General features: G+C 40.5%; 2 protein-coding genes across 2 annotated transcripts in view; one reads left to right on the forward strand and one right to left on the reverse strand.

The window, feature by feature from the left end:
- Positions 1-24,939, reverse strand: part of brinp2 (bone morphogenetic protein/retinoic acid inducible neural-specific 2) — a 205,312-nt gene that overhangs the window by 98,940 nt on the left and 81,433 nt on the right. The window contains exon 2 of the mRNA XM_017420894.3: positions 16,941-17,393. Within this exon, the coding sequence (XP_017276383.1) occupies positions 16,941-17,326 (386 nt within the window). The 5' untranslated portion in view covers positions 17,327-17,393. The remainder of the gene's footprint in view (positions 1-16,940; positions 17,394-24,939) is intronic.
- Positions 3,822-7,569, forward strand: LOC108238655 (piggyBac transposable element-derived protein 4). The gene is made up of 3 exons (XM_017420895.3): positions 3,822-4,080; positions 4,598-5,959; positions 6,049-7,569. Exons 1-3 carry the CDS (start codon positions 3,920-3,922, stop codon positions 6,494-6,496), a joined length of 1,971 nt encoding a protein of 656 aa, XP_017276384.1. The 5' UTR covers positions 3,822-3,919; the 3' UTR covers positions 6,497-7,569.

Below are 24,939 nucleotides of genomic sequence, written 5' to 3' on the forward strand. Positions count from 1 at the left end.
TTTTTTTTTTCCTGCGTGATAACAATGCGCTTCCGTCCTCAGGGTCTGTCGCTTCAGTCAGCGTTAACCAATAGGGAGACGTCTTACATCGCTCGTCCTTAATCCCCGCCCAGAATGTTCATGTAAGCTTCAAAAAAAAATCGACTCAACCAAAAAAAAGAGTTTCAAACAAAAAATTAGTGACTTCAATCAAAAAAAAAATCTTTAAATAAATTTTTGTTTCGTAAAAAAATATTTTTATGGTTAAAAAGTTTTAAGATGTTTTTTTGTTTGACATTATTTTTTTGATTGAATACTACTTTTTTTTGTTTGACATGGTTTTTTTTTTGATTGAGTACTCCTTTTTTTGTTTGACATGATTTTTTTTTTTGATTGAATAATTGTGAAACAAATCTAACTCCATACATTTAGTTCAACGCACAAAGTGTCACAAAATCTGATTAGAAATTGTGAAGTCGTTGCAGGGTCCACGTGGAGTTCGAGAGGAACAAAACCATCTCCCGTCTGACTGGTTTCGTTTGTGATGAAGCTCGTTTGTTAATATGTCTTAAACAATCGAGCCCCTATAACGTCAGCTAAAGGTAAAAGGAGAGGGCAGAAATTAAAACTGTGATCTCTGTAACTGTAAAGAAAGGTTCACAATCTCCCAGCACCTCCTCATTCAGTTTAGGCACTAACTTCAGTTTTTTTCAGGCAGATTTTAGTTCACAATTGAACAAAACGCAAAGCCTGTGTTTTTAACATTAACTTAAAATCCTAAATTGATAGTTCAGATCGTTTGAAGTTGGGGTTCTGTGGAAATATTATGAACAATTAACATCTAATCTGCAGTAGAAGGCTCTTTGATCGGCCTTTTAATTCAATTCCAGACTGACAAGATTAATGTGGTTGATGGAAATGCTACTTATTACACCTTTACACTACGGTCAGTTTTGCGTGAACACAGTTTTTTCCATTGAATTCTACGGTTACTGGCAAGCAGAAAAAGTGGCAGCAGCAACGAGCTGCAGCGTTTCTGGTGCAGTCTGCAACACCTTCTGCAAAAATATCATACTTCTGCTGGAGTAACAGCGTATTGGGAAATTGATGGGGGCGTAAAGGTTTATAAAATGAAGTCTTCAAAAGCCGTTGTCACATTTTTACCATTAGAGTTGTTTCAACAAGTCAGCACTTTGGTCTTGACTCTCATCAAGCTTTCCATTAGCTCTTTAATCCGGTCTAATTAAACTCTATTATCATTTTTCCAAATTGAGATCATTCAAAACGCCATCTGCAACAGGTGGGATATTAATTGTTCCTAACATTTTCACAAACCCCCACTTCAAAAGATCTGAACTATCCCTTTAATGGCTTTTAAATGAACCCTACAAAGAACCTTTGTTCATACTTGAAAGGATTCTTTTTACAGCCACCACACAGCCCCGCTCACCGTCTTCTCTGTGAGCCAGCTATCTCTGGCGCTTCTTTGTTTTTAGAAATTTTTTTTTGAATTTGTGAAAAACGAGACATTGAATCCAATCATTGTTATTTCAGCTCTGGAATAACGTTGTTAAGAAAGGCTTGTCTCATGTAGAACAGGTTTAAAAAATATATATTTTCGTTCTCGAACAGAACAAACCCAGACAGCTGTCATGTTGCAGGAGGACCTCACAGATTTCAGGTGCTAAAAATCAGTTGAGCAAACAAAACTCATTATGGGGTAAAATCTGTTTTAATCTCAAAAATTGAAAACCCTAGATACACAAATGAGTACCGTGAACGGACCCGGTGGTTAATTAAATCAGCGTCAACTTAGATCTGATCTGCTTAATCTTTCAACCTATAAGCTCCCTTGTTCTACATGTTTATTAGAGAAGATCCCAAAAATCGTCAATGTGTGAGTCGTTTGGAACTGATGTGCTGCTGGTGTCTGAGTATCTGATCAGAGGGGCGGAGGGAGTTTTTATTCACAGAACCGTATCTTGTGATGATGAAAAAACAGGAAAATATTGCCCACATTTCCATTCCATCAGTGTTGAATCTAACTATCACGGGCTCTTTTTTATGTCCCCCCCCCCTTCTGTGAAGCGCCGAGTTCAATTTCTCCACAGTCCTTCCTTCTCCGTCAGAAACACAAACACACACCTATTAACGTGTGCGAGTGTGTGATTGTTCTCGGAGGGACTTCTAAACGTCTCACTTAACGTCCTGCTGGGAACATCGGAACAGGAAAACGCAGCACTGAAGTGTGATAAAGTAATGATTGTCAAAATGAAAGTCAAACTATAATATCAGACACTGTAGATTAAATATAATTAAGCTATTCATCTTCACTCTCCTTTTTGGCTTAGTGCATTTATTAGACTGAGGATTAAATATGGTCCATTATAAAAGTGTTTGTGTGTTCAAAGAACCATCATCTCTACACAAAACTATATAATTTAAACACATACTCTTTTAAATTTGTCATTTATTTTATGATCTTCAGATAAATATTGTCACCAAAAACCTGCATCCAATCTGATGCAATTTCTAACCCTGAAGAACTACAATTAGCTGTCATTCATCACCAACATCTCTTGAAAATAGATGCTTTTTGGGTCATCTTTCAGATCTAAAGAGTAAGAAATATTTACAAACTCCATTTTTTTTTAAATGTCCGGTGCCTATGTGACAACATGGGACAATTCGAGGAAATCTGTTTAAATCTCAGAAAAAAACAAAAAACACTTTGAACCTCCTGAAATCTGGCTTCATGCTCAAATAATTTAAAAACACCCAGCAGTATCTCAGTCAGAATGTGAGTGCTCAACTCTCTGTGACCGACACAATTCAAGCCATTTTTTACGTAATACTACCAACTTTTAACTATGTTGTTCAATGTGTTAATTTTACTCAAGTTTTAGTTGCTTTTAATGATTAGCTGACATGTAATTTATTCAATCTTAGTTATTTAAACCATTTAACAGGTGGTGGCCTGCCCACAGGCCCTATTGACTTGGATTTGAATCAGAGCTGGTCGGTTACTGACTCACCTGCGGTAATGATCTAAATCCTCGCACTGAATCTGGACTCACAAGTCCGGGGTCTCAATTAACCCAGATCTTACATGTCCTCTGGCAGACTGCCCGTAAGGTTAGCGGATTCACTGGAAACAGAGCTGAATCCTCAGAAAAGCTGCAGACTGAAATGAGTCGGGTAGCTGCTTCGGTTAAAAAAAATAAAGAAAAACTAATGGAAATGCTGCTGATTCAGATGAGTCAGGTATGCAATTCAAGTAAAAAAAAACTAAACAGAAATGTTGCTGATTCAGATGAGTTAAGGTTGCTGATTCGGGTTAAAAACTCACCAAAACAAAAACCACTCGACTCAGATGAGTCGTACATATTCATTTACATACATAACACATTTAACATCAGGTAATATTTTGGTTGACTTGTTTTTGCTTTGCAAATCTTACATTCTTATTCTTTTTGTTCTAGTGGAGTAGATTTTCAGCCATCAGTACTGGGTAAATCCAGAAAATAAATAAAATAATAATAATAACACAACTGTAGTTCAACTACAAAAATAAAGAAGTTTAGTTGTTTTGTTTATTTATTTATTATTATTAGTTTTGTTCCATCACCTTTATGTTGTTTGATGGTTTATTGTTTTGTGGATTTGTAAAATGGTCTCTCCAGAGTTAACCGAGTCCACCCAGCGTCATGACGTAACGCCCGCCCTCCTCTCGCTTTCACGCACGCAGTTCAGGCCTATCAGCTCTCACGCTGATTCTGACGCAACGGACGTATAGCCAATGAGTGTCCCGTCACGTGGCTATACAGCTTGGCGGGGTTGGAGATTTTAAAGCGCTCCCAGACCTGCGCGAGTAAAAGCAGGTGGTAGCTTTGTCTTTGTTTTGTGTGGTTGTGTGTGTGTGTTTTTTTTGTCGTAAAATATGTCAAAATGTATCAAGAAGATGAAATACACCGCCCAGGTAGTTTTGGAGCGGGTCACGAAAAGAGAAAGCGACGTCTCGGACCAAGAAACGACCGAGAAAGCGAGCGTTGCGTGTCCTGTGGACTCCATGGAGGAGGATGGAGATGTTGTCCGTGTTAAGTAAGCAGAAACTGATCTACTCAACGTTTATACGCTGTGTTTTCTTTGTTTACCCGTGTGGACGTGAGGTGTGTTTCATATAGGGCACAATAGTGTTCTGAAAAGCGTGTTGTTTTTTTACGCATCGTGCGTTTCAAAGTAAACACTAAAGGGTAACACGTGAGGAGATAAAGTCCGCGTGTTTCGTCTCCTTTGTCTCCATCAACTTACAGGTGATGGAGCAAAAAGGTGAAATGTGCAAACCAGATACAAAGGTGACCCCAATGTTACCTGATGTTAAATGTATGTGAGTGTGTGTGTGTGTGTGTGTGTGTGTGTGTGTGTGTGTGTGAACGACTCATCTGAGTCAGCAGCAATTTTGGGGATTCAGCTAAGATCCGAGTGAACTGAGACCTCGGACTCATGAGTCCTGATTCAGTACAAGTATTCAGATCATTAACTGAATAGGTGCTGTACTTGAGGAGATGAAAACTGACTCCCCTGCATCACTTTTTATTTCTCTCTCTGTATATTTTAGGGTAAAACTTGAATCAGACACAGAGTGGGAACCTGCCACACAAACAAAGAAAAAGGACGAGACGACCAGTGGTTCCGAAGACGAAGAAAACCCGAACCCCTTCTGGCCAAGAGCAAGAGCCAGAGCAAATGCCAGAGCAAGTGCCGGAGCAAGTGCCAGAGCAAGAGCCAGAGCAAGAGCCAGAGCAAGTGCCAGAGGCAGAGGGTCGGTGAGGCGAAGCAGAGGCAGAAGAGTGGGGGGCAGTGACAGGGATCAGACATCAGCTCCGGGCGCAGAGAGATGGTGTAGTGTTGATGAACCTGACATTACGCCGCCGCAGCCCACGTTCTGTCCGTCACGACCACCAGGACCGCAGCTCATCAAGACTGCTTCGTACAGCGCTGTGGAACTTTTCCAGCTGTTTTTCACAAATGCATCCTTGCTGACAATAGTGCAAAACACAAATGAATACGGCAGAGCACACTGCACGTCGCCGTCCAGCGCTTGGACAGACATAACCCTGCAGGACATGTTTTCTTTTCTTTCCGTGGTGCTGTACATGGGGGTCGTCAAATGTCCCAATCTGACCGATTACTGGCGGGGTGGCAACTTGTACAATTTGCCGTTCCCGCAGAGCGTCATACCGGGGAAGAAGTGGCTCCGGATCCTCCAGGCTCTTCACCTGAGTAGCAAGGAAGACGAGGTTGCGAACGAAGAGAGACGAGGGACACCAGCGTTTGACCGTCTAGGGAGAATAAAGCCACTGTACGAGGAGATGAGAGAAGCCTGCCGTCGGAACTTCCACCCAAGTCAGGAGATCGCCATCGACGAGAGGATGGTCGCCTCAAAGGCTCGCGTTTTTCAGTACATGAAGAGCAAGCCTGTTCGCTGGGGCTTCAAGCTATTTGTTCTAGCCGATTCCAGCAACGGGTACACGTGGGATTTTTTTGTGTATGAGGGCAAGTCCGAAAACACCAGTGGCAGGGGGCTGGGTTACGACTCGGTCATGAAGCTGGTCAACCCGTCGGCCCTGGGCACTGGCTACAAGTTGTTTGTGGACAACTTTTACACCATTCCAGTGCTGTTTGACGATCTCCTTAAGCAGAGGATTTGGGCTTGTGGGGCGATCAGGACAAGCAGAGCAGGGTTCCCTAAAACAGCACTGAACGCCCTGGAGCCCGCGTGTCCCCGCGGCACCGTCCGGTGGCTCCGCAAGGGCTCCCTCCTCTTCGTGCAGTGGAGGGACACGAAAGACGTCTCCCTCTGCTCCACCATGCACACGGCCCACGGGAGTGAAAAAATCAACAGGAAGATAAAGATCGAGGGTGGAGGCTGGAGTGTCCAGGGTGTGCCACTTCCTCCTGCTATAAAAGATTACAATCGGTACGTACCACGCAGTTTATTTGACTTTGTTTATTGCCCCATGAAATTTGACTTGTTTCTTATATTTCTGTCTGCTATTCGTTTTTCAGGTGCATGGGAAGAGTTGATGTGTCCGACGCGCGGATTGGATATTACCAAGTGCTCCACAAGACACGCAGGTGGTACAAGACGTTCTTTTACCACTTCATTGACATCGCGGTCGTGAATGCCTTCCTTCTGCACAAAGAGCTGTGCAAAGCAAAGGGACAAGTGCCGATGAACCAGAAGGTGTTCAGAGAGACGCTCGCCGAGCAGCTGATGGGTTTGGGCACGCAGAGGAGCGTGCCGGCGGCGGAGCAGAGCGCGGCGAACAAACCTCACCACCTGCTGGTCTACATCAGCGACGACAGGACCGACGGCCGCCTGAAATGCCGGATGTGCCACTCCAAGACGGCGGTGAAGTGCGGCACGTGCAACAAGCCCCTATGTTTCGTGCCACAGAGAAACTGTTACAATAAGTGGCACACTAAGGAGGAGGAGGAGAGCGAAGGAGAATGAAATCAGCAAAATTATAAACGTGTAAATGGTTAGCTAGGCATTTTGACACACAATTTTTTTTTTATTATTTATTTTTTAAATAATGCGCAAAAGGAAATTGAGCATTTTTTGTGCCTTACACTCGCTGGTGCCTGGATGTTGGAGTATTCAGGAGTTTGAAGTTGGCCTTATTCATTCTGGCATATTTTGGAGAACTTTTAGAGAGCACACTGTCATATCTACTGAAAAACATGCAAAATAAGTGATTTTTTTATGATACTGTAACTAAATTTGAACTTGTCGGAGGAAAGACTTGATTTCTTAGGTTTGTTGGATTTTCCAGTCCCTCTGCGTGAAGCTGCTTGATAAAAATAAAAATATTTTAGACGAAAAATGAAATCTTGATTTCTGAGTGTTTCAACAGCGAGAAGTATGTAGTAGTTAAGAGTTTCAAGAAAATTGACTGCAGAGATTTAAAATTTAAAGGGTTATTTTTACAAAGACAATGGTTTTGAAAGGGTTCAAGAACAGCACCTAATTTAATTTGGATATACTTTTTTCAGGCGTTTTAGGCACTTCTGGTTGTAGCGTGTCCTTACACTTGTTGTTTGGTTTTGATCCACCCACTAAATTTGTGCTGCTCCAACTCCAACAATAATAAGAAAACAAAAAACGTGAAAACGTTCCAGTTTAGACCACAATGTCATGTGTTTAGAACATTAAAAAAAAAAGATCATGCTTTGCTTCAAATACATTTTTAACAATCCTAAAACATGCCGGGTGACACCTCGGCTCTGTTTCCTGCTGCAGTGAAGTATCCTGCAACATTTATGGCCCCAGCTGAGATAATCTGGCGAAGGTTTATTGATGTCTGTTGCAGACATCTGTTTTTTAAGAACAGCCGATGAGAAAGGGCACCGAAGAGCTCCCCTTGTATTAAAAAGTCACACAAGAACAGTAAACCCAAGGCGGTGGAGCTGTCGTAACAAAGCGCCAACTTTAACTTTAACTTTTGCCACCTACTGTGTTTGTGTTTAACTGGGAAAAAAAAAAAAAAACTGAGCTCAAAAATCCACAAACCTGACTCTCTTTCATTGATTCTACCAGGAAGGGATGAGTCAAAACAGCAAACGTCTGACCCAAGGTCACCAACTTAAAAACTAGCATTCATTGAAAATGAATGAATGAATATAACTATAACTCTCATATAATATAGAGTTTAATTCTGCGAAATAAAAGTGGATTTAAACTTCCAAAGTTGCGTCTGACTCCATCTTTCTTTGTATTTTATAAACACCTTTTTTCTTGAGGAATCCATGTTTCACCCTTTCTTTTTTCTTTTTTTAAAAAAAAACACCTAAACTTCTTTTAAATGGCAAACGGCTTCTGTTAAAGGTTAATGTAATCTCTAGTTTGCAAGAAGCCTCAGAGTTATTTGAACACTTTCAGACGTTTTAAGGACGAGGGTCTCTTTTGAAAGCGCTTGCTTTTTAGCAGACACTTCATTTCCCACAATCGCTGCCGGCTTCGTTTCTGATAAGGTAATACATCACTCATTATGACTTTCTCCCTCAGTACAAAAAGGTTAATTCATTACACTTGCTCCTGATATAACCCTTATTTTTTAACGAGTTATGGAGGCTGTTCAGCTGCCGCCGAGACCGAAGTGGCTCTCATCCTGTCGACTGTTGGTGGTCCTAATTTTTTGTTGTCAAAGAACCCAGAAAGTCTAATTAATTTGTTTACTTAGAGTTATTTAGTGGCTCAAATCCAAGCAGCAAATAAAACTTTTAATTGTAAATCTGTAAATAAAAGTAAGTAAATGCTAATAGTTTCTGATGTACAATAAAATCATTCATTTACTTGAGCTACAATGGAAATTAAATGTCTAAATCTGGATTTAAGCTACGTGCTACTGTTCGAAAACACAGCCGCCTTCGCCGCTGTTTCCAGCAAAGCATGCAAACTTCTGAAGACATTCAAGTGGCGAAGAAGTCGCGGAGGGGGACGGGACAATTATTGAGGAAGGAGACGACACAAGCGGCTCTCCGTGGCTGTGCTGGCTGGGAGGAAGTTCGCAAACGAGTCCGAAGGAACGTCTCACAACCACCTCAGCGAGAGCAAAAAGTGGAACAGACTTCACTGTAAAAACATGCATTTAACAACAGTCATTTTGCTGCAATAAAAGCTGTCTGGAGTTTAGTCTTAAAGCTAAATCTTTAGGTTTTAATGGGACACTGACTCTTGGTAAGGCTCCTGTCACAGTGGATGAGGACCTTTAGGCCACGTTCACACCGCAGGCTAATGTCAACCAATTCTGATTTTTTTGCTCCTATGCAACAGGTATCAGATCTTTTCATGGCAGTGTGAACGGGACAAATCCGATTTTTCCTATCCGACCCAGGTCTTATCTTGACTCTGACACTACATCAACACATGCCTCTGCACAGAGGCAGCGGCCACGGCTCCAAAAAAACCCAAAAAAACAAATGTCATCATTAACATTTACGCTCTTTTTCTTCTCCATCTTCTTTTATCTTTTACCATTTGGATGCACAGTTGGCCCAGATTGGACAGCAGCTTCAGAATCGACACACACATGCTAACACTCACAGCGTCCATGTTTACTTCAGGAAACTCAGCGTGTGGAGCGTGACGTCAGAGCTTCTTCAGCGCATGAGTCATTTCAGGAACCAGAGAGTGTTCACACTGGACCCTGATGGAGGTCGCATTTAAAACGGAATGTGAACGACCGCGCAAAAAAAAATAAGGATTTCAGCAAAAAAATCTGATTTGAGCATTAAGACGTGCAGTGTGAACGTAGCTTTAGTGACATGAAACAACACACACTAACGACTGCAGTTGTCTTTTCATAAGAATCTGTTTCAGGTTGTAGAGCTCACTCGCCAGCCCGAACCTCAACTCTGCTCCTTCACACAGTTCAAAACACAGAAAATCCCTGAAGATATTTTTATGAGAAAACGCTGACTGTGCTGTAAAGAAAGAAGTGACAAGTCAGTTATGTAGATTCCATATTTCACCCGTGTGCAAAACCTGTTTATTTTGTAAAACCGTTATTAGTTTTGCTTTGCTCACATGAATGTTTTCCCCACAATGTGTTATTTTATTGGTGTTTTCTCTGCTCTCCTCTCTCGTTTTAACCCATATCAATCTATGTTTTTTTTTTTTTTTTTTCTGCAAGGCAGGACGGTGGCCAACCCACAATTGTGTTATGTCAATTTTGGAGAGTTGTGACGGTCAGCTAGAAGACACAAACACACTCACACTGCGCTCGACAGGCGAGCGCGTCCTGCGGCGCAGGCTGTTACTTTCTGACTGTTTCCATCACAGAGCCGCAGGCCTGTTTCTGCCCCGCTGCTCTGTCCCTGCTAAGCTTTTTATGTCGAAGATGTTGAAGAAAGCCACAGTCAAAACTCTGACCCCCCCTCCCCCGGAACCACCCTCCAACATAATCTACACCCAGAGCCCGTGTTTTATCAGCAGCCAATCTAAGCTCAGCAGACAGAAGTGAAAATTAAACAAATTCCTCGTCTGGCTCTACAAGCACAGCTCCACAGATCTTTTTCAGTCGTTTCAGACAGATGAAAATTGAAAAGACTGGGAATACGAGCCGCAGCGAATCTTCACGATTCACTTTGAGGTGATGTTTGATTTGCTAAATAACATCTGCTTTGGTTGAGACTGAAGGGATTTAATCACCCAGTTTCTCCAACCCGTTCTCATCTCAGGGCATCAGTGACGACCAGGTTTTTTTTTTTCTGGGACGCCACAATGCCTTCGTCTCTGCCTTACTAGCCAGAGCAACAACAGATCCTGAGATCAGACACTCACACTGAACCCACAGATCAGCAAAATACCTAAAAGTGGGTAGTAGTTCAGCAACAGGAGATTCAGTCCCAATCACAGACTTTGAGATCAGCTTCATTTTTTAATTTTCTTGTCCTTAGTTGGATTTTTAAGCTCGATCAGTTTAACGTTTTTCTTGCTTTTTTTGGATCAAGTTTACGCTTACAAAATGGATTTGTTAGGCTCAATTACCTGGTTGGGTTTTCCTCACAGAAACAGCTCGACGAGGTTTAGATTCATAACATCAGTTCTGAGCGGCGGATAATTATTAAACAAAGACAAAAACGAACATGAAAATCATAAGGAGTCAAACATAGCAACACTTTTTATGTACGTTTTGCACAATAAATTACTTTACTACAGTATTAAAAGTAGCTGCAGACTCATTTTTCTAACATTTAATTTAGTTCAGCAACATAAATTAAAACTGCAGATTATGCAGAGCTAATCCAAAATCCCAGGAAACCACACTTTACATTTACTAAATGAGTTGCTCAGTCTGTTTACGCTTTGAATGCTATTAAAAAATATAAAAAAGTGTTTAGTTTCCTTGATGAGAACAGAGTTTTATGACTAAATGCTAAACTGAATTAGAGGACTTTTGTTTCCAGTAGAATTAGATCTTTTTTTTCCTTAATGCTTTCAAAAAATGTTTTTGATAAATGTTTTTTTTTTTCTGGTTTATAATAATTCCATCATGCACCAATTCTATTTTAACTAATATTAGATAAAGTGGCTTTTATTTCATTGTTCAGTCCTAAAAATAGTTGCTTGCGGAACATTTTAGTCATCGCCAGACTTTTTTTTTTGTGTGTTACACAAACCTTGTTTCCATGGGGAAAGAAGACGGCTGAGAGCGGATCCACTCCTTAGTTTTCAGCCGACAGAAGTCTCTCTACCACTTGAGTTTTATTTAAAAAAAAGAAAACATGATGGTTTAAAAACAGCGTCAGTGAAGAGTTAAAGCACTGATGAAATGACAGGGACTCAACATTCCCACCAAATCCGTACGGCGCACTTAGTTTGGAGTTTTGCATAAAACGAACAGACTGTTCTTTTTAAAATATATGAAACGTTTCCTTAAAAATAGACTGACTGCAACCATTAACACTGATGATATTAGGCTCTGGGCACAGACTGAACTTCTTCGGTATGGTTCTAAAAGTGATTTTATTATTTTAGCCAGTTTATTGTTAGCATAATCAGAGGCTGGTGAAGCAGACTGTTTTTATTGTTCTTAGTTGAAAACTCATTTGGAAACATCAGTCAGAAGGAGCAATCTACAGACAAAATGTAACTGATAAAATTTACTTGACTCGTTTTGTTGGAGTCTTGTTGAACCAAGGAGGCCTGGATTTATTTATTTTTTCCTCCAAAGAGGTGAGCAGCATGAAAACCTACCAAAACCTACCAATTATTGTATTAGTCCAGCCCAAAGATAGGTGGCTCAAACGTAAAACTGTGTTGCCGTTTAATTCTTATGCACATACGTGATTCATTTTTATTCGTTTCCCCAATCTGAAATGAACAGTTTACGATTCAAGCCAGATTCAGTGTTCACCTCACCAATCTGTGTAATTCGGTTTGTGGAACATGGCTGATAATCCACCAAACGATCTGGTCTTTCACCAAAAAACCCTTTCAGTCTCATTTTTACTGACTTTCTGAAGAATCTGTTTCTGAGGTGAAGGGTTGTTTCTGCTTGACCACTTGTTGTCAGGCACCAACTGTGACAGGCCTACTTCCTGTTGGAAGCCTGGCTGTACCAATTAGGCGTTAAATAAATAAGCCATATATATATATATCATCACAAAGAGGCATCCTGCCTGCAGGCCTCTTGTGTTAAATTAGGCTGGACTTTCTTCCACAGAGCTCAGCCATAAGAGAGAACACTGACAAAGAAAAGCAGAAACACAACAGAAACCAGTGAAAGCTTTCCAGCTTATTTAAGGCTTTTACCCTTTAGATTTAAAAGGTTTAGCAGATTAGGGTTAGCCAGGAAAAATGGGGCTACCAAGTAGTCACATCATTATCCCTGATTAAAAGCTAATGAGAGCAGACAATTTTACACTTGCTTTGTGGGACGTTACTGCAAGAAAAAAAAAAAAAGGCTGCAAGCACTTATTTTCCTTAATTATAATCAGATATCACCATTAGTGGGTACACATGGGTACAATTAGAAACTAGGAGGAAGTGCATTTTTCATGGAGCTGCAGTGTTTACTGTGTGACTCAGAGCAGGTTTCCTTTTACAGCGATGTGAAATCAGCGCAAATAGCTCCAATTATAGTCTAACTGCACTATTACGTAATTAATATGGACTTTCAATCTCTTATATCCATTCACTGATCTGTTATATGAACTGTTTTTACGTCTGCCGTTCCATTCATAGCATCAATTGCAAGAAAGATTGTTTTTGGAAACTTTTTTTTAAAAAAACCAAAGCTATAAAATAAAATAAGTAGATTGAAGAAGGGCTGCGTATTAGAATAACATAAGGTTTAGGTATTATTGGCGAGTATTCGGATGGCGGTATCAGTTGTGATAAACCCATATTTTCTTCTCTCCTCTCTTTGTGCTCTCATGATGATGCTTTCAACACTCCTCTTATGTTTTAGCATCTCCGATCTAAACCAGCGGGTGGGCAAAGAAAAGGTAGAGGGAGGGCGACGGATCTGCTAAATATTATAAATATAGATAATTAATAAATTATATATAAAATAAATAATATTGGCATGCAGAGCTTGAATGTTTGCACTTCGAATATAATAGCCTATGAATAACCAGTATAATCCTTCGTACGACTGATATTGCACACACACACACTGCTATTGTACACATACTGATGTTACACACACTATTAATGGATACACACCTATACTGATATTGCACACACACACTGACTTTTTATACACAGTGTGCAGCCTTACACTGAATGCATTTACAATTGTGTCTGAATTAAAAAAAAAATAAAAATCTTGTGCTGGTGTTTGAGAGGAATAATTACTGGAAAGTTTGTGCCTATTTCCCGAACGCAGGAACATTCCCGAGCCATAGATAACACCTGAGAGGCAACATATACAGTAGTTAGTTTATATTAGGAAGTCATCTGTTACTTGATTTCTTCAGCATACAAGAAAACAAAACAAACAGTTTTAACAATATTTCAGCCTCCTTGCCTTTTTATGTACTTTCTAACAATTTATTGTAATGGTTACTGGGCAGCTGACGTAGTTTGTTTAAATTAACATTTTCTAATGCAATTTGAAGTGCAGACTACACAAAGAACGCAGGAACTCCACCCATCTCCAAAAGTGTACCTTGAAACTCAACTCATCTGCTTCAGAAGATGGAGCAAGAGGGTAGAAAAAACCTCACATCCTCTATTCAACTAACAAAGACGACATGTTGATGTCTGATCCTAATCTTACGACAAAAAAAATACTGTCAGGATAAAAAAAAACTAACATTTATAAATCTCCTTCTGCTAATTTGCCTATAAATCCTGCCGTCTGGCATATATTCCTGTGCAGTATTGATCACGCAGGGGCTGCTGAGAGAAAAGAAAAAGCATCCCATAATGAGCGAACCATAAGGCGACACTCTGAACTCTGAATGAGTCGCAGCTCGCCTCTAGAGAAAAACAAAAAAAACACTGGATCTCTGAAGCAGCACCTTCATGACACAAATGCAAATAAGTTTATGTTAATGCATTGTTTGTTCACTGTCTTATATTAAACAAACCCCCCGAAAGATAAAAAGATAAATGAAAAATAACCTTTTGGCTAAAAAAAAAAAACAAAGTGAAAGTTATGATAAAGAGAATCCCTCAAAGTGTCCTGCTGATAAAAGTTCTGTCACATTTCCCCACATATGAGGCATAACCTTCACCTGTCATTTTACACAGCACTTCTTCTTCATCTGTAAGTGATGATGTCATCTCCATTCATCTCAACTCCAGGCAGAGAGAGAGGGAGAGAGAGGGGGAGAGGGAGAGGGAGAGAGAGAGAGAGAGGGAGAGAGGAGGGCAGGCAGCACAGAGGGATGGAGGGAGATGGAGGGAGACGGATGAAGACAGGCTAACATTGCTGTTTTCCTGTCCCGTTTGAGAGGAAGCAGACTCAAGACGAGCAGAACTGATTTAACTGCACATCTTTAAAAAAACAAACAAAAAAAAAAACATATTGTCACAGTCGGTCGCTGACTTGATCACAGAACAAAAAAATAAAAAATAAATGAAAACCAAGAGAAACATCTTCCTCAGGCTCAAGTCCACGAGTCAACACGAGGGAACAGAGAGACAGGTGTGATATCGTTTGTAAAGGATGGATAATCCTCTGAAGGGTGAGGGGATGACGAGCGCAGAGAGGAAAAAAAAAAAAAAGGTAAAAGGAAATCTGATTGTAATGTAATCCAAGATGGGGAATTAGAATTTCAAATCGCAGCCTCAGCAAGTAGAGCGCACTTTGCTGTCAGAATGATAATAATGGTGAAAGAAACCAAGATGACTTGACCCAGAATTTAGAAACCAACCTGCTGACAGACTCCACGAAGTCCAACTTCTGCCCTAACCCACTGTGACTTCTCTTATAAGAAAACTTTTTTTTCTCCAAATGGCTGAAGACATATTAGAGAGAAAGAAGTTGATGAATTCTATCTGCTGATTCGTCTTTAAAAATCATCTTTATATTCTTATTACAATATAGATGTGATAAGCAACTAAAAGATAAGTGTTTATTTGAGTATGTGTGGTGAACAATGCTCAGCTACTACCACCTCAAATTTTACCTCAACATCTGTAAAACTGACTGATTTATAGTCATTTTAGTGTAGGTTCATGTCATACAGCTGTGGTGGCCATCTTGAATTGGACTGGCACCAAACGTGAATCACTTGTGGGTGTACGTCTATTGATTACTTTCTGAAAGTTCCATTAAAATCCATCTGGTGTTTCATGCGTTATTCTGCTAACAGACAAACAAGGTTGCTACAGAAATTAATGCTAAAGGTTTTAGGCAAAGATCTTGCAGCAATGAGTAGGACTCGGAGTATGCGTTGTGAATGACTCTCAGTTACAACCACACCGAATTTTAGGACACTAAGTGTAAAACTGACTGAATTGTAGCCATTTTTGTGGTTTCTAAAGTCAGCTGGTTGTGGCGGCCATCTTGAATTGAGTTGGCTCCCAAAGTTAATCAGTTGTAGATAAATATCTAATAAACACTTCCTCAAAGTGTCATTACCATTCATCCAGTGGGTCATGAAATATTTGACTAACAGACAGGCACACAAACCCAGACTGGGGGGGTTAAATCATATGGTGTTGTGCTGGTTTATGCCACTTATTTATTTTTAATATGCACAACCAAATTCATTCAATATACTAAAACATGTGAAGGTTCTTTTCATGCCTTGCAAGAAACACTTAAACGGGTAAGGGAAAACATTACAGAAAAAAAAGAAAAAAAAGACGAAGCAAGCCGTAAAGGCTGCTCGTAAAACGCTCTTTTAACTAAAACAACTGAGAACTGAGCCACATTTACTGTGATCCTGCAGGGTTCATGAATCAGAGGAGAATGAATGAGGATAAAAAGAAAAACATGCTAGAACCACAACTTATGCAAGCTGCGTCACATTTTTGTGGACCTGCAGCCGAAAATTTAGCTCCTCCATTATCCACTCTTACAGTCCGAACACTATTCGGAGCTCTGAGCTTAATCTGCTGAATTATCGGAACGCATTTAAGAGCGCATGGATCATAGGAACTCTGCAAAGATATTTGCAAACCAAAAATAAATGAGAAACTTTGCTAAGACGCTGTGCCCCCGGCTTTCAGTAATTCAAAATGAGGCACCTAACTAATAAGTTTAACCCTTCAGCAACACCTAAAACCTGGCGGAATCAAATTTGCTACTAATAAATTAAATCCTCCTTTCTTGTTTTTTATCCCCGTTAGCTTTTATTATTATTATATAAAAGACGAAATTGCGCATAATTCAGTGCTGGAGTTGAAATTGGTTTTCACACAGAGACCCCCAGTTTTAACAGGAAGACGTTTGTGGAGCAAAAGTCATTTATACAGTAGGAGCTATTCATTACATGTTCTCCCTCCAGAGCTGTTTGGAGTGACCTGCACCGCAGCGTAAAAAACCCAAAAAACACGAGGTACGTTTTCCCCCCACCCCAAGCTTTCAAACCTTAAATGAAGTGATATTTGCTCTAAGACATGCAGGCAACATTCGGCTGATTGAGCTTCATATTTCCTTGGCATCGGCTCGTCTTTGTGATACAAAATGAACATCTTTATTTAGAAATAGGTAAACACGCCGATCCGCATGCTGCTTTCAATACACAGCTAAGAGACCATGTGTGAAAGTATGTTTTGTATCTGGCTTTTTGCCTTTTTTGCATGTTCTGGTTAGTTCAACTTTTTCATCTTTGGTTTAACCCTCTCAGCTCAAAGATGATGCATCTTGTGACTAGTGATGTCACAAACACTCTGTCCTTTACACCAAGATGGAACGGGCAGAAAAAGAATCTCTTTTAGCTTTGCCGTTCTCCTTCGGACACAGAAACGGCGCAGACACACACGTTCTCACCTGTAAATCTTGTATCTCGTCGAAAACCCCTGCTGGAACCTCTCTCTGAACTCCGTGTACTCCGGACATCGGTGGAAGGGCCCTTTCTCCGACAGCAGCCAGTCCAACTGCCCGCCGCTCTGCCTCGTGCTGAAGCCCCATGCCGTGGAGCTGGAAGGGGACGACGAGGACGTGGCGGACGACGAGGACGCGGCGGACGACAGGGAGCCGTGAAGCGTCTTCCCGCTGTGCGCCCCGCTGCCCAGTTGCTCAGCTCGGGCAGGCCGTGGCAGCCACAGCAACACACAAGGCAACCATAGGAGCATCAAGGAGGACGCCGACCATCTAGCAAGGCTGGCGGAGCCATGGAAGCATCTCTCTTTTCTTATTGGCCAAGGAGTCGCCATGGTCCCGGTGATGATGTACTAGGGCACCTGGGACCGGCATTTCTTCTGACAGTCACCTCTCGTTGGCCTGAAGGAGACACACAGAGACATTCTGCTTTAAGTAATGATGACTTGTTTCATTGTTCAGAATAGTTTTAATTGATGGTTTCCACATCCTGAGATGTTAAATACAGGATAAATGATATTTACTCAGTTCACATCCATACCATCAGCAGAAGAGTCAAAAACACAGCAAATAAACCAGAGTCATTTCTTTTCTTCCCCAAAGATGTATTATTGATTAAAAACAGCAATTATTTATGAAAAGAAGAGTACTTCCTCTTGATGAAACAGAATCCAGCTTTATTTAAACGTGTCGTTATGACTGCCCCATGTCTGGATAGAGTGTAGACTGGTTTGAGGGTTTGTATTCACTAAGGCACAAAACTTGAGGTACTTTTTTTTTGTCTGCTTTCAATTTTGATGGGAGTCCATCTGCAGCTGTTCACTAACCATCAGCAGAAGAAGAAATACCCAAATCACATCCATCAACCTATCTGTATTTAGACACTGTGGCTGCTTTTCCGCGATTTTGAAGAATCTGACGCATTTTTGCGAAACACATGTAAATGTGACAACAGGGGAGGTATGGAGGAGAACCCCGAAACAACAAGAGCCACGTTTGAACAAAAGACCAAAACCCTTACTCCATTAATGAAAAATAAATAAATGAATGGAGTTTGTGTTTCCCAGCATAGCGCAGAAACTGTGTCATGCTGTTAAGGATCTATTTGGCCACGGTCTATACACAATTCACAGGAAGCCACGCCGAAGGAAATATAAATGACAGTCAAGTCGTGAAGAGAAACATCCCTGGATATTATCAGGTTGGATAAGGTTCGATCGGCGATACGGCACAAGCTCCATTTTGACTGCGCCGTAGTTGTGCTTTATCAGTTCTGTGACACTTTTGGTTAATGCAAAATGTAGTTGTGTTGCAATTTCTTGGAATGCAAGAAAACTGGACATTAAGATATAGGCATTCTGAAAGGATGAAGATTTGGGGATTTTTTTAAAAAAGGGGGGAATTTGAGGAACCACGACGGCCAACACTAATGAGAGAACACTAAATGACTGTAAACAGTTTGTAACTTTTTACATTACGGTGCGTTTTAAAACGGAATAATTAGGAAACTACAGTAAGAGTGTGGAAGCTCTTTGTACATGGGTTTAGCAGAGTAGTGTTTTGTCTGTGTATTTTTTTTATTTTGCATCTAAATTCATTTGCCTCACATGTATTTATACTTAACAAGCATTTTGTGTTTACCCGTCCAGGGAAATTAGCCAGAGCCTAATTTTAATGCAGTAAATCTTTTCTCTAATGAGATTAATGCTCGTTTGCATAGTTCCGGACAAATAAATGAACGCCAACAAACATACTAAAATGAGTTTGCGCTGTCTATAATGTACATTTTAACAAATAAAAAAGCCCTTGACGAATCTTCTATATATTTAGGCAGGCTGAGTGTTTTGGATTCAAGCTCTGGATGGAGGAATGTGTTCAAATTTAAACGGACCTCGGTGAAAACTTGGTCAGCCGGCAAATATTTGCTCAGATGATTGCTGCATCTTTCGGTATGAAACAAAACGCAGGTAGCGAATTTACTGTTGAAATTAGACCGATTCATACGATGAGCAGGGCCCGGGAGTGCAAGGTGTTCCAATGCAGCGGCGGCTTTTGTAAAGATGCAAATGTGTTCTCGGCGAAGGTTGTTCTTTCAATGAAGTGCGGTTTCCTTTGACACCTCTGTAAACAGGGGCATTAGATGGAGCTGAAATGCATTTTCCACTCTGAAACCAATACTCTGAACAGTTATTAAATCAGATGGGGAAAAAAAAGAGGCGTGTGTAGTGTCATCAGAGATTTGAGAAGGTTTTCAAACTGCCGGACAAACAAGTAAAAGGAAAGCATCTTTAAAGCAGCCGAATGAAATATCATGCCAAAGAGAAGGCGGGCACATCTTTGTAGCCTTAAGGAAGCTCAATATAAAGAGTAGTTCTGAAAAGTTTTGGAGGGGCTGAGAGCCGGTTCCTGAGACGGTCCTAAAGTGATACGCTCTCAGCTTTCTGGTTATCGGTTGATGTTAGCAGCACGAGCCTGTTCGCATCCAATGTCAAGTTCCACCTCCCTCTCCTTACACAGCCAAGGCAAATACAGACTGCACAAACACAATTTCTAAACCGGCGCTTTAAAAAGAGTTTACCGAGCCCCCAGGAAAAGCTGAGACTCGCTGTTCATTTCAGTGTTAATGACTAGAAGGATTGCTGGGAGGAGTCTTCGGGGACGAATCAGCATTTCAGAGCAGATATGTAAAGTAGCAGACAAGATGCTTTAAGTGGATTGGGAGCTCAAGTATTCCCTGTGTATCTTACAAACAAATTAGAGAATTAATTTCAGGTGGATAAATGCAGGCTCAGACACGGAAAAAAAAACGTCTCCCGGGGTGGAGCGTTTTTAATTTTCACCGACCGCATCGTGAGATTACTGTGGTTTGGAAAGGCAATTTTTAAAGTCATCTGTCAAACGTATATTTATTTATGCGGCTAAAAGACGTACAAGGCCGTGATGGAGGGGGCGTTGATGTTGCAGTTTCATGCGCCGTCCTGCCCAGGGGTAAGGCTGCTGGAAATTAAACTTGTGAAACTTTGGTTGTGTTCTTTTTTTTTGTTGTTTTGTTAAGCGGGAATTATCTGCACACTGAGTAAATAAAGTACCTCTTAAAATATCTTTATTACATGTACTGTATAAAATAACTCCTTTTACTGGCACCATTCATGTGCTGAACACATGAATTTTCCACCGAGCTCTTGGTTTCATGACTACTTGCTGTTTTGCTGAGTCACTGGGTCAGTTGACAAGAAGATGATATTGATTATAACCATTTCGAATGATGTGTTGAAAGAGACAATAATTATCAATAGTTTTTACTGACAGCCTTGTCATAAATTAAATGCTGAAGTCTGTATTTGATTAATACAAACTGCTACGAAGGAAAAGTTTTCGGAACAAACTCAGATTTTCAGGATATTTTTCTGCATGTGGTGGCTTGCTGTGTTCCCTGGAAAAGTGCGCTGTGTGAGCAACAGTTGGTTGAAACTATTGCTTAAAGGAATAGTTTGTATCTTTTGAGGCAGGGTTCTGTGGAAAGCTTATAAACAATTGATATTTAAATTGCTGTTGATGACTCTTTGTGAAACCTGAATTCGGAGAAATAGTTTAATTCTGACTTGACCGACAAGCTGAGGCCAAGACCGAAGTGGATTTCTGCCGGCTTAAAACAACTCTTTGGGTAAATTTTTTATTATTATTGGTCTGAACGCTGTTTTTATAAACCCCTGCACTGCTGTCAGTGCTGCATTACATGCTGGTAAAACAAATCTTAGATTTATATAAATAATAGTATTAATAATATAATCCAAACATGCTGAAATTGTAAAAATAAGTACAGTTTGTAAGACTGGAGTTGTTTTTAGATGGCAGCAGTCCTTTGTAGATTAGCCATTAGCTCATCCAGATGGTCAGAACTGAACTTTGTTTTTCAAACTGAGGTCATTCAAAACGCTCTTTACAACAGGTAAGATATTAATTATTCAAAACCTTTCCACAGCACTTCACTTTAAAAGGTTTGAACTACTGCTTTAAGTGAGTACATGACCTGCTCGTTGTTTTTGTTTCGACAATTATTCGACAATTTCCAACCGTACAACCATCGATCTTTGATTTAACAACTGACTATAAATTTGAAAAATTAAAAAAAAAGATTAATGGTGGAATATTGGTGTTGTTTTGTTAAATTCAGCTCCATCAGTTCATTTGAATTTGATTTTTTTATTTGAACACGTCTTCTACAAACTTGCCACCCTGCCTGGGGAAAAATAAAAACACGCTTTTCTCTTGCAGAACACTGACAGCACTGGTTGTATTTGTTACAAAAGTATGAAATGAATCCTTATAAATGCAATTAGCCTAATAATTGTGCGCAAACTGTAGGTGTCACGGTTCTGATTGGGGATTTGCTGTTTTTAGCTTGTAAACACGATATCCAAATTGCAGAAACCTGGAGTGTTTGAAAGTTAATTATACTTGGTGATTTAAACCAGAAAAGCATGAAAATACTGAGCTGTTCGTGTGAGTTTCAGACAAATTTCAGAAAGCTGTTTTCCCAGCATGCACAGAAAAAAAAATAAAAGCTGAGGTGATATTATATGTTTACAAGTACACCAAAGTGAGACTAACCAGATTTAAAAACAGGTGTTTTTGTATGTGGGAATACGTTAGGTGCCTGTATAACTACGTTTAGGTAATTATTAATAGAACCATTAATATTATTTAAATGCTCAAGATTAAAATGCAAAGATTGTTTGGTTTTAAAATGCCTCCTCTCATAAAAGTAAGCCTTCCCTATAACTTCTTCTGAGACTTCGCTGCTAATTATAAAATGCATAAAACATGTCGTGAATGTCAGCGAGACAATAGGGGGAAATTGTGAATTTTTAGTCTTGACATTTAATGGTTGTCTTGCATTATTCACACAGCCTTTGCCTATTTACCCTTCTCTCTAACCAAATCTGGGAGGGCAGGGAGGTGAGGTGGGAAGGCACAGCCATATTGGATCCATACTGGAGGGAAGGGGAGGGGGAGCTTGAACAGACAAGCAGGAGTGTAAGGGCATCCAGGTGGAATGGAAAAATCGACCACGTGTCACGCTTAAATAACATCCCAGAGACGACGGAGTAAAGCAAAGCAGGGACTTATGCTTATTGGATTTTTTTTTTTTCTTTCCTCTCATCAACTTGGCTCGGCAAGAGAAAAGTTAAACAGAGTGTGCACGAAGCACAAGACGGCAAACGGGAGATGAGAAACACGAGGGAAGGCTGGACAAGAGGAGGGGGAGACAAACGAGGACAGACGTGTTGACGGGAGAGCGTTTACATGAGGAAAATGGGGAAACGAACAACAACAACAACAAAAAGCTTTCTCCTTACAGTTCCCACCCAGCTGCTGAGCGGCCGAGCCAAACGCTGAGGTGGAACTAGTTTGACCTCCTGACTCATTCAAGTAATTCCTGCTCCTGCTGGGAAGAACTATGTGTTGAAGCAGATACCCGAGCATTTAAAATTTTTTTTTTCTTCTGAAAGAAAAATTTGCAATCTTCATTTTTCTGTGCCACCTAGAACAGCAACAGATTCTGCGCGCTGCAGTTACCACAGCTGAGGCCCTTCATTGGATCGGACCTGTGTGTGTGTGTGTGTGAGTGTGTGTGTTTCGGCTTTTGTCCGTAGATGTTTAGTGGTGCAGATTCTCCAATTTCGGTTCAGCATGTGCATATGCTGCCAAGCACCTGGGCCGGGCCCTCGGCAGAATTTAGAGCTGGTGGAGGTCCATCAGCATTAGGGGCCAGCTGTATTCATCGACCCCATATGCTCACCACTAACCTTTTAGTGTTACGTTATGCCAGTCAGCAGCAGTGGCCGACCAGCTGCACACCTGCTCCTGCTTCCCTCTTTAAATGCGGGCAGGCTCGCTCGCTGCACACCGAGGGGAGGGAGGTGAGAGGAGTGTGGAGGCGAGAGAGCGCGGCGGACAGACCGAGAGGGATTAATTCGAACGAAACAGGATGACAGGCGAGGATTTAGACAAACAGGGAGGTTATGAGAAAACAGCAGAAAAGCAGACGAAAGCGAAAGAATGACAGAGACAAAGAGTTTACATCTATGTTTGGATGTGGGCTCAGTTTGCATATGAATAACAAAGTTCTGGCTAAAGAGCGCCAAGTGAATGCCAAATGCCTCTGCTTGGACGTTCACCGGGCTGTAAGTGATTATGCAACAGCAAATATCTATATGAACTGGATCTCATTCCCCTCCATATTTCATACAGGCCAACCTTCATGAAGGCTGGGTTACATACATGCTTATAGCAGCAGCCTGTAGAGCAGCTTATAAAAAAAACTAACAGATTAGTGAGCATCATGGTCACAGAAAAACCTTCCTTTCACAAGTAACACGCCTGTATGCTCACTTTACAGACAGTAGATCTCAAAGAATAAAATTAGTCACATGAATGTCTACGTAGAACAAGGGACTAAACTGGAAAAATAAAGCAGACACTTAAAATGTCTGAATTCACTGAAACCCAAGGCCTTGGGAAGTACACACCAGAGGACTTGCATGTCCAAATACATAAAGATTTAATGAAAAAAAAAAGAATACAAAAGTTTAATTAGTGCTGAACATATTCAGATTCTAAATATATTTGTACATTATGCAATATGTGCACTGTTGTTGTAGAACTGTGTGCGAAAATTTACAATTTTACAATTTATATAAAGCAGGCAGATTAGAATTAGGTCATGACTGTAATTTTATAGACATTGTTTGTCCACACAATACAGCATATTCTTATATGCATTCGACTGCATATATCTGGGATTATATTCTTCACGAGTGTTGGGCTCTCACAGAGTCATTCCTGCTCACAGTGCCCCTCAGCTGAAACACAGCTGTGCTAAAACTGACAAAAGACAAAACAGGTTTTTCATAAAACATCTTATTTTGTGTCAGATTTTCCTTCCTTCCATTCGCTCAATTTTACATTATTGTTATTCAATTATTATTTAAAAAAAGTTATTTAAACATGAACTGCATCAGAAAAGAGCAAAGCATGCAGAGGTCCTTACATTGAAATAAAAGTCTTTTCTATCCTTACAATGCAGCTGTTGATCAGACCACGGGGCCGACACTTACAAGAACATCCACCGATGTCTGCTGACCCGTTCAGATTGAACCAAATCAGACTTATTATTGTAAAATGCATGCTGAACAAATGAAAAACGCAAAGTCAACTTTCCAGAAGAAACTGAACCATAAAACAGAGCTCATAACTAAAGCTGTAAAGATCTGTAAAACAGAGTGTGGAAATAAACAGCAAGTTTTCTAAAATGGGATTAAAAAAAAGATTGAATCAAACATAAAATCCATTTAAGACTTCCCCCAAATTAAAGTCAAACGGAGGTTTGCTGGGCTCCACAGGACAACACCAGCATTTATTTTAGAGAAATTAGCAATCTGTCTGCGCCACACTGAACCACATCAATCGATCCCCTTCAATCCTGGCACTTTTTTTTTCTATCTTTCTATCTATTTTTTCAGGGCAGGCGGAGAGTTGTCAAGGCAGCTTGTTAACAATCCCAAAAATAGGGAGAGAAACAAGAGGAAAGGAAAAAAAAAACCCATCATGATTAAAGCAGGAAAAGGTTAATCATCATGCTTGAGTTAACTCTAACATGTAGCTGTCAAATATTTATAAGGTTTTCTCCAAACACCCTGCAGATGATTAGGAAGTCTGGCCTCCACCCAGTGAGCTCTGTTACTTGCTACCAGAAACTTGGTAGGAATTGTGGGAAAAGAGAAATGGCTAAGGAATAAAAACAAAAGTGACCTGCAGTTAAAAAGTATGACTGCATTAATCACGTGAGAACAACAAAAATGGGTAATAAATCGCATCTGGTTAAACGAACTAAAAAAAAAGAAGGGTGTAATTGGATTTTGCCAGACTAACAGTGCCTACAGGT

Source organism: Kryptolebias marmoratus, linkage group LG20 (assembly GCF_001649575.2).
Source record: "Kryptolebias marmoratus isolate JLee-2015 linkage group LG20, ASM164957v2, whole genome shotgun sequence".
Lineage (NCBI taxonomy): Eukaryota > Metazoa > Chordata > Actinopteri > Cyprinodontiformes > Rivulidae > Kryptolebias > Kryptolebias marmoratus.